General features: G+C 34.1%; 1 protein-coding gene across 4 annotated transcripts; it reads right to left on the bottom strand.

The window, feature by feature from the left end:
* Positions 1-3,824: 3,824 nt before the first annotated feature.
* On the bottom strand, positions 3,825-10,173 carry LOC115959783 (U-box domain-containing protein 3). 4 transcript variants are annotated; one of them, XM_031078358.1, is made up of 6 exons: positions 9,863-10,173; positions 8,147-8,367; positions 7,349-7,634; positions 6,711-6,827; positions 4,644-6,548; positions 3,825-4,320 (listed from the first exon to the last, which is right to left on the bottom strand). In XM_031078358.1, the coding sequence occupies exons 3-6, from the start codon at positions 7,622-7,624 to the stop codon at positions 4,255-4,257; spliced, it is 2,364 nt and encodes a 787-aa protein (XP_030934218.1). In that variant the 5' UTR covers positions 7,625-7,634; positions 8,147-8,367; positions 9,863-10,173; the 3' UTR covers positions 3,825-4,254. The 4 variants fall into 4 exon arrangements, with proteins under 4 accessions (XP_030934218.1, XP_030934216.1, XP_030934217.1 ...); XM_031078356.1 differs by having other exon boundaries at positions 7,349-7,629; positions 9,863-10,172; XM_031078357.1 differs by lacking the exon at positions 8,147-8,367.
* Between the last annotated feature and the right edge of the window lie 2,602 nt (positions 10,174-12,775).

Raw genomic sequence — 12,775 nt, 5'->3', positions numbered from 1 at the left:
TTATATATTTTCAGCCTGAGTTGGGTTGTTCCTAAAAAAAAAAAAAAAAAAAAACAACTCTAAATCCTATGCTTGATTTGAGCCACTTCTTGCTAACACATCCCCACAACTATTCGCTTCTGTGTAGTAGTGTTCAACCATACTTGCCAATTTTGATTTATCAACTGCCTGCACTCATCAACAAGAGAGGCACAAATTAATTTCATCAGATAAAGAAAACACATCTACTACAACTTTGGCTTCAATTTCAATGTTCACTGTTTCTAAGTTTAGGCTTTTGTGGATTAATAGTTCATACCTCAAATGCAAAGCTTTGCTGCTTCATTAGTTGCAACACCAATGTTCCTCTAATAGCCTCAAACCCGAGCCGCCACTACTTACTAATCTAAGGTTGCCCTACAATGAGCCATATTCCACGTTAGCAGCGGAGCAAGGAGGAAGTATTTGCTATCCGCTCACTCCCTTGTGAGAGAGATTTGATATATCACCATGAGATAAAATAAAAATCAAGGAGCTACACTGCACAGAGAGTCCTAATCTTCTCTAGCAATTCTTGATAGCACATCCAGAAGGAGGATTTAAATCTTGTTGACATTCTGACATTTAGCAAGCTTATAGGTCCTCTTGAAAACAAAATTTCCACTACTAGATAACGCCCATGACAGTCTATCTTAAAAATGTGAAAAGGGTTTGCTTAATTTCCAGTAGCAAGCTATGCGGGAATGTCAAAAGAAATCTATCTCCAAATCCACCCTTCAATGGATATCACTTTCCTTCACTAGCAAACCTCATCCTCTCTACTCAAGGGCCCCTGAATTGGGTCCCTTAAGGAACCTCAGAGTGAGCCATTTATAATTCCAAAACTTGAGATTACTTTGGCTTCCAATAAACCATTGGATTCCTTTGAGAAAATGTCAATACCTTTCTTCATTGCACTCCAAGTTTGGGAGCAAGGTAACCTACTGCCCTGTGCAGAAGCTAATCTATTAGGAATCAACAGGGTGGAGCCAAGAATTTTTGTTGGAGGGCCAAGTTGCGACACTAAAATATCTATCAAGACAAGTCCCACACACACATATATATATACATGCATACTTTTTTATTATATATACATACACTTTTTTATTTGATAAGTTATATATATACACACCAAAAAAAAAAAAAAAGAGTTTAGTATTTTCAATCAAAATTATGTTTGATGGCGATTTTTCATAAAATAAAATTCAATTTTTCCATTTTCATTGTTAAAAAGTTTCATTTTAAATACAAATTATCAAATTTTATATTAAAGTAAGTAAAAAATCTTTCAATTCAACTAATGAAATTCTCAAAAACATAAATGATCAAAAACATATTTAAAACTATCTTGGTTTAACTTATTATGTGGCAACTAAAGACACATTTCATGTGTAGTTTTAGTGACAAGATTTTTTTAATGAGTCAATGACTTGTTAATCGCCACATAACGGGTTGAAAAAGATAGATTCAAACATGTTTGATACTAAATTTTATCAAATATTTAACAGATATAAGAGCGCATTTTACAACAAAAAATAAAATTGCGAAAAATAAAGTTATATCCTTATAACTATTAAACCAATTATTTTTTTTAAGAGTATCATTGGACTAATTCAAATATTTGAGGGGGTCAATTCTTATTTTTGTAGACTAAATTTTAAAAACATTAAAATAATTATATACATATATAATAATAATAATTAAAATTTGGAGGGGGGGGGGGGGGGGGGGGGCATGGCCCCCCACCCTTGTACTTACCTCCGCCCCTAGGAATCAAGTATACACTAGTCAGCTCTTGAACCCACATAACCGAGTGTAAGCCGAGACCATCCTCCCAACCAAGGTTGTCAAAATCGAGATCTTACGTATGATCATTGAAGGTAGGTGAGATCGTAAGTCGTAAAATCGAATCGTGAATCGTAAAATCCTATATATTTTCAGATTTAAAGCAAAAAAACACATTGATAATGACTTTGTATGTTGAATAATCACGTAAATTTTAAATTCATCCATAAAAAAACTAAGATTTGCATTATATGATGTAATTTGCATGTCATACATCGCTAAGTCTATATTAACAAAACAAGTATATTTAAGTTTTGACCCAATGTATTTATAAAGTTCAATAAATGTTTAATTAGCAACCAAATACCAAAATATTTATCAAAACATATGAAAAATATTTTCCAAGTTCTAAGTTCCAAGTTTGATATCCAAAATAAGTTAGCAAATGGAAACTAGCTAACTACAATATGAAATCCAAAAGCAAGATAAATATTAAAGTGAAGTGAACATTTAATTATTCTCATTCTAAGATTTTTATAACCACCATCCTAAATTCCTAATCATCATCATCCATTTCATCATCTATTTAGACATTATATATTTGTATACTAGAGTTACAAAAGACATTAAGATATAATTTCACACTCAATTATTTAAGTTATACCACTCAGGAACAATTAAAATGCATGCTCAAAAAAATCAATCAATCAATATACAAATACAAACATAATTGGTAAAATTATATATATAAAAAAAATATTTTAGTAATATTAGAACACAAATTAGTATATTGATCAAACAAATTTAATAACATTATAACTTAAAAGGCAGTAAAACCAACATCAAATTCTTCCTTTAGAAATGATGAATCATTCATTCATTTAGATTACAAGTGAACTAGAAATTAGAAAACATTTGTTTAGGTTAACATAATTTTATAAAAATAAAATAAAAGTTATACCATCACAACATGAAAATATAAAAACCCTTAAAACTTCATCAAAGCAAAAAATTTATCCCATATATATAAAAATAAAAAATAAAAAATAAAAATAAAAAAACCAAAAATTTTTGTTTTTGGTAGGATCCCCTACGATCTTACAATTTTTACGATCCTAGTGCGATTCTAAACATTTTAGTGAGATGAAATCGTAAAATCGTGCGATCTTACGATCTAGATCGCGATTTTGATAATCATACTCTTAACCCGCAGGAAGCTCCTACTGACGCTGTCCAGATTGTCGAAGAGCCTGGTTTTCAAACCAGCCCACTACATCACATAAGTCGGAATAGCTGTTGGGGTAGCATTAATGAGTAGTTGAGTACCATCCTACTAGCAAAGGAAAGTAGATGGGCTTTCCACCATGCAAACCTACCCTATACTGGATCCATAATGAAGCTCAGATCTTGGATTGAGGATGTTACAAATTTGCTAGGGAACCAAGTACTTCCCAGATTTGGGGTTGAATAAAACCCAAAAATATTACACAGGTGCTCTCTAAGGGATTGATTCACATTTGGCAAGAAGAAGACTCCACATTTTCTTTAGTTAACCTTTTGGCCAAAAACTAACAAAATTAATCAACTTCCTTCACATAATGGCAATTCTTCTTATCTGCCTTAGGAAATATCACTAAATCGTCAACAAAGAAAAGGTGTGAGATATCAAAGCCACTTCTGGAAGCCTTAACAGGATGCCACTTATCTTCACACTTTTCAGAATCTTCATCACAGCATCATGACTCCACTAGAGCCTAGAGCATCACAAACATTTACTAGACCAAAATCACATTCTACAACCGTGTACTAGTTTATCACAAAATTTTGTTAAGTTCTACCTATTCAGGATAAACAACATACAATGAAGCACGAAATTGATGTACACTACCACAATAAATGAAGAAAAATTTCCGAGCAACACTACCCAATATTGATCTCGTGCTCATAAATGCCTGCCCTTATGTTGGGAGTATTGTCTTCCGGCCAAGTGCTTGCTTGAGTAAAAGAGGAGAAAAGGTACATTATTACTAGAACTTTGGTGCAACCAATAGCAAAAATCAATACTATGATTCTACTGCAGATTACAAGGACCTATATAGAGCATAAATACTGTAGGATATATACAATTTATGTACAAAACACTAATGAGGACCAAAAAACAGGATAAACACTGTAGTGACAAGATTTTATACTTGGCCAAGCTATGTTCTCAGGGAAACTACAGTCCTAAGTTTACAATCCAATCCCATTTTGCACTTAATAAGAAATCCATCACTACCCACCATAACGGAGGAAAAGAAAATTTCAAAACTATGCTGCAAATGGATATAATTGAGAGCTAAAGAATGTATGAAGAAAGAGCCCTAAAGGAATATGTCGAAGAAGAGCAATTGACAAGGAGGAGATAAGAGCCAAAAGTAAAAAGCAGCAAGAAACCAAGAAAATTTCTCTTCATGATTTTCCCTTGCCTGTGGCCCCTTCTCGCTGATTCCGGAAGTGACTAAGAAGCTGTTGTGCCTGCATAATAGAAAACAAAATATATTATTATCTTTTTTCCACACATTTAGGTCAATCTCACACACTCATGAAGCTTGGGCACACATCTTGTATCAAAGACATAGTCACTAGGAGGACAGGAACTGAAAATATTTGGGTGGGGATGGGAAGGCTTTTCACTCAAACAAAAATGAACCTTCTCAGAATTAACTTGTAATGCTTTTTATTTCCTTTTACTGGTTGAAGGACACCAACTGCATGGTATAATGGCACACTGACTGGAAAGCAGCTGACCAGACTGAAAAGAAAAAGATGGGTAGCCAGTGTTAGAATAAGCTGTTTACCTTTTCCTTTGCCCTTGGTGTGCCAGACTGTGATAAGGCAACCAAGGGAGGGACAGCTCCTTCTTGCAGAACCAGGGTACAATACTTGGAACTGTTGAGACACAGTTGCAACAGTACAGAAGCAGCATTTTCCTTTCCTCTCTGAGATCCCGATTCAACAATCTCAACTAGTAATGGAATACCCTCTTCCCGCCCAATTGCCAAACGTCCCTCCCCAATTGTCGACAGGTTTGCTAGAAGAGCAACAGCTTTGTCAACCATCCCTGTAGCAGGGTCCATCAACTTAACAAGATACTTTACAGCACCTGCTTGAACTATACGAGCCTTATTTTCATGAAGAATTGATAGGTTAAACAAAGCTGTAGCAGCATCTTTCTTCCCTCGAAGAGTTCCCAAGTGTAGAAGATCCACCAATGCTTTAACTGCACCAGAACGACCTATTTTCACCTTGTATTCTTCTAGTACAGAGAGACTGAATAGAGTTGCTGCAGAATTCTCTTTGGCTCCATCATTTCCTGTTTTCAGAACATGGATAAGTGGTTCTATAGCACCCGCTTCTGCAATCATGGCCTTATTGTTTTCATTAATTGATAAATTTAAAAGGGCTGTCACAGCATGCTCTTGTGTTCGCTTCATTTCTGAAGAAAGAAGTGAGACCAAAGGTGCAATAGCCCCACACTGGCCTATAATGACACGATTCTCCATGTTGTGTTTTGCAAGAAGCCGCAATTCTTCTGCAGCTGTAGTTTGCACTTCATTGGACTGACTCTTAAGGTCTTCAATCAATTTCTTGACATGGGAAGCAGAGGTCACCTCATCAGATCCTGAGTCTGAAAATGGGAGTGAGTTTGCTCTTAAGTAATTATGGTTTATGTTACCTGCTACTTCAACTTCTATTTTCAAGTTGTCAAATTTCTTTCCAGGTAACCAAGAGGGAAATCCTGGTTCTTTACATTGAGGAGAAGTATCAAGACATTCAGTTGTGATTTCACCAGACAGCTCATTCACGTTTTCACGCTTGCTCGATATTCTTGGCACCTCATCTGACACTGGTGGCATATAATCAACACTGGAAATGGCACTTGATGCTGATTCACTCCTGCTATGGATGTATGATTGTTCAGGGGATGGATGGTAAAACTTTTCTGTCTCCCGGCTTTGGAATCCATTGGAATTTTTCCCATTTAATCTAGAAGAGGCATCATTCTTTTGCTTTTCAAATCCATTTCCAACTTCATGAGATGATCTTGACATCGAATTGCTGTTGTGTAAAGAAAAAGGGGAACTATCTGTGCGGATTAAATCTTGAGGAGATGCATGATCTGATAGGGATGGCACTGAAACAAACTCAGTGCGCTCAGAGTTGTAAGTTTTTATATTGTTTTCTTCACACCAATTTGATATCATGGCTTTTACAGTATAATTGGGAATAAGATTTGTGTGTGTGAGTGTTTGACGAGTCTTTGGGCAAATAGTCAGTCCATGATCAAGCCACTTTTGGATGGAAGACCTCTCATAGGTTTGACCAGAAGCCACGATCACAGGATCCAACATAAGTTCTGACGATAGAGGGCAGCGGAAGTATGAAGGGATTGGGACACCACTTCTTGCTTCAAAGCGCTGAATTTTCACCATGCAATTACGAATGTGGGAGACAAGATTCACAATTTGGTAGATTTGATCTAGTTCCCCTTTCGCTTTATTGACTTGGGCATTTATTCTCTCTTTTTCCACACAAATACTTTCTTTCAGTAGTTCCTGGTTTGGTGTCAAATTAAGAAATTCAATAATCTTCAGGAGATGTTTGGTGCAGGGAACAATATTATCTCTTTGACTTATAATAGCCTCTTCTATATATTCCGTTACTCTTTCCTGCTTCAAACATTGAAGCTCCTGCATACAATTCTGAAAGAGTACCAGGAATCAGTCTGACAATTGCCTTAAATGACCAGACAACTAGTAGAGTGATAGCTATCTAAAGCCAGTAAAACTGAATACAGAAGAGAAAGTTTGTCACCAGTAAAACTGAATTCACATAGAAAACAATATATGCAGCGGATATTATACCTGCACATTACTTAAACTTATAGTAGACGAAGATGACTGTAATAATCTACACAATATGTGACAAATATCGATTGATGAGCTCCGAATTTTCATCAGCAATGGCTCACTCCACAGAACCTGGAGATATAACACAACAAATAATAATTAAAACAAGTACATATAGAAAGTTGCCACCCCACCCCCCCCCCCCCCCCAAAACCCTTTTTTGCCCCTAAAAACCCACACAGAACTCCCAAAAGACAAAATACTTTATGTTCTCCACTTGATTTCCAGAAGCAAAAGGAAAGAAATAAGTTTGCATTTTGCAGTCTAATGCAACTGCCGTTGTAAGATTCAAGTTTTCTTCTGTTCCCTATGATTTCTCCTAATTCAAAGAAATGATCATGTAATTTCAGGAAATTACTAGATGACATTCATTAAACATGTGCCAGAAATAAAGTTTCATAAATAAGAACTAGATATATTAATAATACTATTGCTGTTGAACAACACCAAATGAATCTCACCAAAAAAAAAAATAATAATAATAATAAATAAGGTGCACAAAAGTAATTCCGTTCACAGAATTTGTTTTTAGGGAGGCAGGGGATGATAAAAATTGATCCACTGGGAAAATAAGTTAATAAGATGTTACTTACACTGCATAGTTTGCTCATTTTTGGAGACCAATTTTCCATGAACTCCCTAGTCTCATTGACAGCCGTATCCAATTCTTCACACTCTTTACAGAGAATTTCATCTGAAGGAATTTTGTAATCAACAACTTCATCAAGCACTGCTTTCAAAAGCTTTAATGCACCAACTAGATCTCTGTAATCCTTCTGAATAGGCATTGCTTTCATTGTCTGGCATGATACTAGAAGAATGAATCGAGAAATGCTGTTGATAAGACATTTTACCGATGATGTGTCCATCTGACCTGTTCTGATAAAACATATAACAAAATTAAAAAATGAAAACAGAAAAGTTTATGAAGATAAATTATTGTTAGAATATCTTGATGAAAGTAGTTTACAATCATAAGAGTTCCCTTTAACAATAACTAGGTTTTCATTGTTATAACTTATAACAAGGGGTTTGCTGATTCTTTAGGATAAATATCCACTTGTTACCTATTCTAGACTCTAGAGCTTGAAGAATTTCTTAGACTAGTAACCAACATGTCATGCTATATCATTCTCCCTTTGAAAAGATAAAAATGAAACCCTAAACGACAAGTAATTACCCTTATACATGGAACAGGAGCTAAAGAATATTTTATAGAGGTGCAGAACCATTAAGGAAAAAGAAAAACAGAACTTGAAGCAGCTAATTTCCTGGCAGTTCAAATAACTGTAATATGAAATAAGAAAAAGTAATCAAAGAATCACTATCTACTTTCACTATGTAAGTATTTCTAAACGTGAGATTTGGTGCAATAGTTGACAGAAGCCTACCATACACAACGGGAAATGGGATAAAGAGTCTCTCTAACAAAAGCAGCCTGAAGGGGAACTGAAAGTAATAGGAGATTCCTATCTTGGTGGAATAGCCAGTATATAGTCCCCACAAGGATCTGGAGAATGATGAAGAAAAGCTGGTCCCCAAGGACAATAACCCTGTAGCCAATTTGGGACATAGGGGAGAGCCTACAGAACTGGGCAATGTAGTAAACAGCCTGCAGGCACAGAGTCAAAAAAGCCGGTAAGCCATGCATCTAACAGAATACCTCAAGTGGAACTTGCATCTAAAAGCCTAAAACAAATCAAAACTCTTTCCTTTTAAAGAGGCTACAATAACATGTGCAACTCTTATATGTTCATGTGGCAATTGTCTCTGCAATGGGCTCCAAATCCAGCTACCATGTCCAGACATTCAAGTCATCACACGAGCTGAAGTTGTACAATTATTTACTTAAGAAAGCTTTTCCAGAGCTCCCCCAACCCTGATGCCAACTAAGGTAATATCTAGTGCTAGGCATTATGCTGCATTTGGAGGCATCCTGACCAGTAACCACATGCTATTGATCATTGTAGGCTGCTTTTGAACTGATTACCGATATTCAAGAAAAGGCATTGCAAACTTGTACAAAACTAGATGTAACTGCCAATTCACATGCCTCCCTTTTTAACGGTAGAACCATGGAAGCAAGCATGTAGCATTATAATCAATACTCATCTTGCTTGAATACACTCAGAAAGACATACAGCAACATAAAGTTTTTTGCGCAGAAACAGAAAATTCCTAGAAGTTCAGCTTCTTGACTTGTGAGCATGACAGAATGCCTTTTAACCAACAGGGCTGAAGTACAGCACCCCAGGGACATGAGACTAAGAACATCTTATATGAAAATTTTCCATCTCTAATTAGAAGAACAAACTTATTGGGTCATTTTCTGCTATTTTCCATGTTGATCTTTTTGCACACAAAATGAGGAAACTCAAAATGACCATTACTATCTTTATAGTTTATTCTTGTTTGCAAAAAAAAGTCTCCAACTGTTTTTACAAATTCAGAAAATAAGAAAAGAACCATTTCCTGAGGATTACAAATTCCACACCGCTTGCTCCCTCAAGAAAAGCCCTTTAAAGCTTTTACTGAAATCTTTTTTTCACACTCTCTTTAGTAGGTGAGAAAAGCTTCGGTGGGGAAGAGAATTCTATATATCTTGAGACTATTCATGTTACCTGTGAACACAAGAACCACAACTCAACTAAGCCTAATACATCTATTTAGATAGGTTGAACAGAATCCCCCATTCATATGAATAATAGATTCCAAATATTAAAAATATTCTACTTCCTAGTTCTTTCAGAAACAAACCAAAGGATATGCAAATTTGCTAAACCAAAACAATTATTGCTCCAAACAGTTAAAACAACATTGTAAATAAAAACCAACCTCAAAGAAACAAACATTTCTCCGAGTGTCAATATTATCAGACCCACTTTCTCTAATCACACCCCCCAAAATTTCAGTATTTCACACAAAGACCAGGAAGAACTCCAAAGCTTAAACCCAATATAAAAATGGAAACCCCAGCTCATTTTATCTCCAACCCATTAAAATATTTCACAAACCATTCACAAATTTATGACAAAAAATAAATAAATAAATAAATAAAACCCAACATTTTATAAACAAAAACCAGGAAGGTTTGAATTGAAGCATACCTTGGTGCATGTGGGTTAAGCTTGCAGGTTCAAGCAAAAACAGATCTTGATGAACCCCAGAGCTTGAAACTTGAACATAGAAACCTTTTAATTTTTGTGACTGATAAAAGATGAATCTTTGATAACAAGTACAAGCCCTCATGCCCAGCTTTCTTTACAAAGCTGCATGAGAGAGAGAGAGAGAGAGAAGGGAACTGAAATTAAAAAATTAGGGGAAAATTTAAAAAAAGGTATTTGGTGGGGCCAATGTAGTTACAGATTTGTTGGGTTTTGTGGGAGAAGATTTAATTAAGAACATTATACATTAAAAATGAATAGTGGGAATTGTCATAAGAGAAAGGGGAGACCATAAAATGGGATTTGGTATTTAGGGATCCTCTGATTACATTCGAGGCAAATGTGTAATAAGAAGTCCGGTTTTTTTTTTTTTTTAATAGGTCATGTTAACAAGTGTTTTTAGTGCAATTATTAATAAACTATATTATGAAAATTTTAACATTATTTTTATGGGAATGAATTGTTAATAAACTTATTAAACTATACAGTATTAGAAAAATTTTAACATCATTTTTATGAAAAATATAAAAAATTGTCAACAAAATTAATTGTTTTATTATTTTCTTATAAAATATTTCTAAAAATAATTCATAATCCAATGGACTTGGGACATTCTTTAACATTTCTTTATGGGTGTTGTTAACGGGTGTTGTACGGCACCCGTTAATGTAATAAAATTTAAAATAAATTATTCAAGTTTTTTTTTTTAAGGATGTGGAAAAAACTGAATATGTATTAAATGTGTATCAGTTTAAATGGAGAAAGTCAAATTATTTTGTGATAAATCACAACTGAAAAGTAAAAAATTTTGCCAATTTTCTATGCAGTGGAATTTGTGATAGATCATAAATGAACCATAGTTAATTCATTAACAAGTGTTGGCCGGCACCTGTTAACAAAATCCTTTCTATTTCTCATATATATATATGGATTTTGCTAAAGTGTGCAGGGCACACAATAATTAACTATTTTTGAAAAAAAAATTTCTCAGGAAGTGAAAAAGTATTGACAGATTTTTCAATTTCCGAGAAAATTTTACTCTCAAAATATTACAAGGAAATACCATTTGTTACTCTCTAACTAAAATACCCTTTCACTTTTTCCCTAAATTAGCATTTCATGCTTCTTCTTCTTCTTTTTTAAGAGATTTCTCTTTTCTCATAAATAATAAATAAATAAATAAGAGATTTTTCTTTTATTATTCTTTTTCTTTTTTCCTTTGTCAGAGATGCCTCTCTTCTGTCCCTTGTTACAGGGATGGTAAAAAATCTTCACCCTATTTGATCCATTCTTTCAATTTGGTTTTCTTTGCCTGAAAAAGATGATGAGATGTGGATAAGTTTTGCTAACTCGATCCAACCCATCTCATCTCACCTTGAATGTATATATATATATATATATATATATATATATATCCTTTCCATAGATATCCAATTTATAATTTATATTATTCTACATGCCCTCTTGCCATCCATCCTTCCTAGGATTTGTATAAATGGTCTATTTCTTTATCTTAAAAAAAAAAAAAGTTATTATTTTTCCTTACCACGAAAAGATACATACGATATATTGATATATAACACGCAACAATCTCTTTCACCTGGTTGGGGTCTAGTCTAGACTCTATAGAGAATAGGTGTCACTTAGTCTTCAGCCAATATGAAAGGATATAGTACCTAACCCATGTACTGGACCAATTGAGTCATTAACATAAGCAAAGATGGATTGAATTTTATATATACCCATGTACTGGACCAATTGAGTCATTAACATAAGCAAAGATGGATTGAATTTTATATATATATATATATATATATATATAACCTTTTATTTTTTTAGATTCAATTTTATTGGAGACTAACCTGACATATCTGAATTCCATCTCACATTTACTCCATATGCAAAATTTTGCAACCTACAATCAGGTCCATATGATATAACCCCATCACTCTTTTAATAATCCATTAAGTTCTGCTAAAGATTCCAATTCATGTTGCATAATGATTGTTAGATATTAGCTAAACCCAATAGTAATCAAATGATTAATTAACAATTGTATATAAACAGGTCATTCTCTAAAATTTCATCTTCTACAAATTGCTTTGCCACACTTTCCGGGGCCTCCCTAAATAAAAAAATAAAAAAGAAAGGTATACACTTCCATAAGTTTTCGGGTTTAACTATGAGTTAATTATCCTCAAAAAAAAAAAAATAAAAAAAAAACTATGAGTCAATTAATTAAAAGAAACTGCAATTCATGCGTTATTTTAAGAAGATATGATGATAGTGTTTAAAGAATAGCAAAACAAACTAGAAAATGATCCAACTTTAAAAAGTCAGCTGACCCCTCCTAAACAATGTTAAAGCAAAGAAGGAAAAATGATCAGTCAAAAGATAATAGGATATACTCTAATCACAAAAAATAAATTTAATTTCGACCACAGGTTAGTCACCCTAAGACAAGAACTAACCACTTTTTGGACACTTATGATTACAAAAACATTAACTCTCAACAAATTCAGAAGAAAAAGACAAACACCCCAACATCATTTTTAACAATGTTCGAAAAAAGATAAGGCAAACAAGCCAAAAATAGTGTTTTCTTTGGGGGTATATTCTAAGTTTCCAAGGCCATCCTGGAAGGAAAATCACTTGCATTTCAGCCTTTTCAGGGCAAGTTGCAACTAAAGTCTTGGTCTTTACCAAGGACTGTTGGTTTACTAGTCAAGTGAAAAATATTCCACCACATGATGATTTGGTCAATTCAGTGCATAGGGTCAATTACCAATGGTCACAGTAATATGATAATATTTGTCACTCTTCTACTTAACTTTCACTCAATGAACTCTAATTAAC

This window comes from Quercus lobata, chromosome 9 (genome assembly GCF_001633185.2).
Source record: "Quercus lobata isolate SW786 chromosome 9, ValleyOak3.0 Primary Assembly, whole genome shotgun sequence".
In the NCBI taxonomy this organism is placed as follows: Eukaryota; Viridiplantae; Streptophyta; class Magnoliopsida; order Fagales; family Fagaceae; genus Quercus; species Quercus lobata.
The sequence above is the reverse complement of the archived record's forward strand: the minus strand, read 5'-3'. Positions and strand labels throughout refer to the sequence as shown.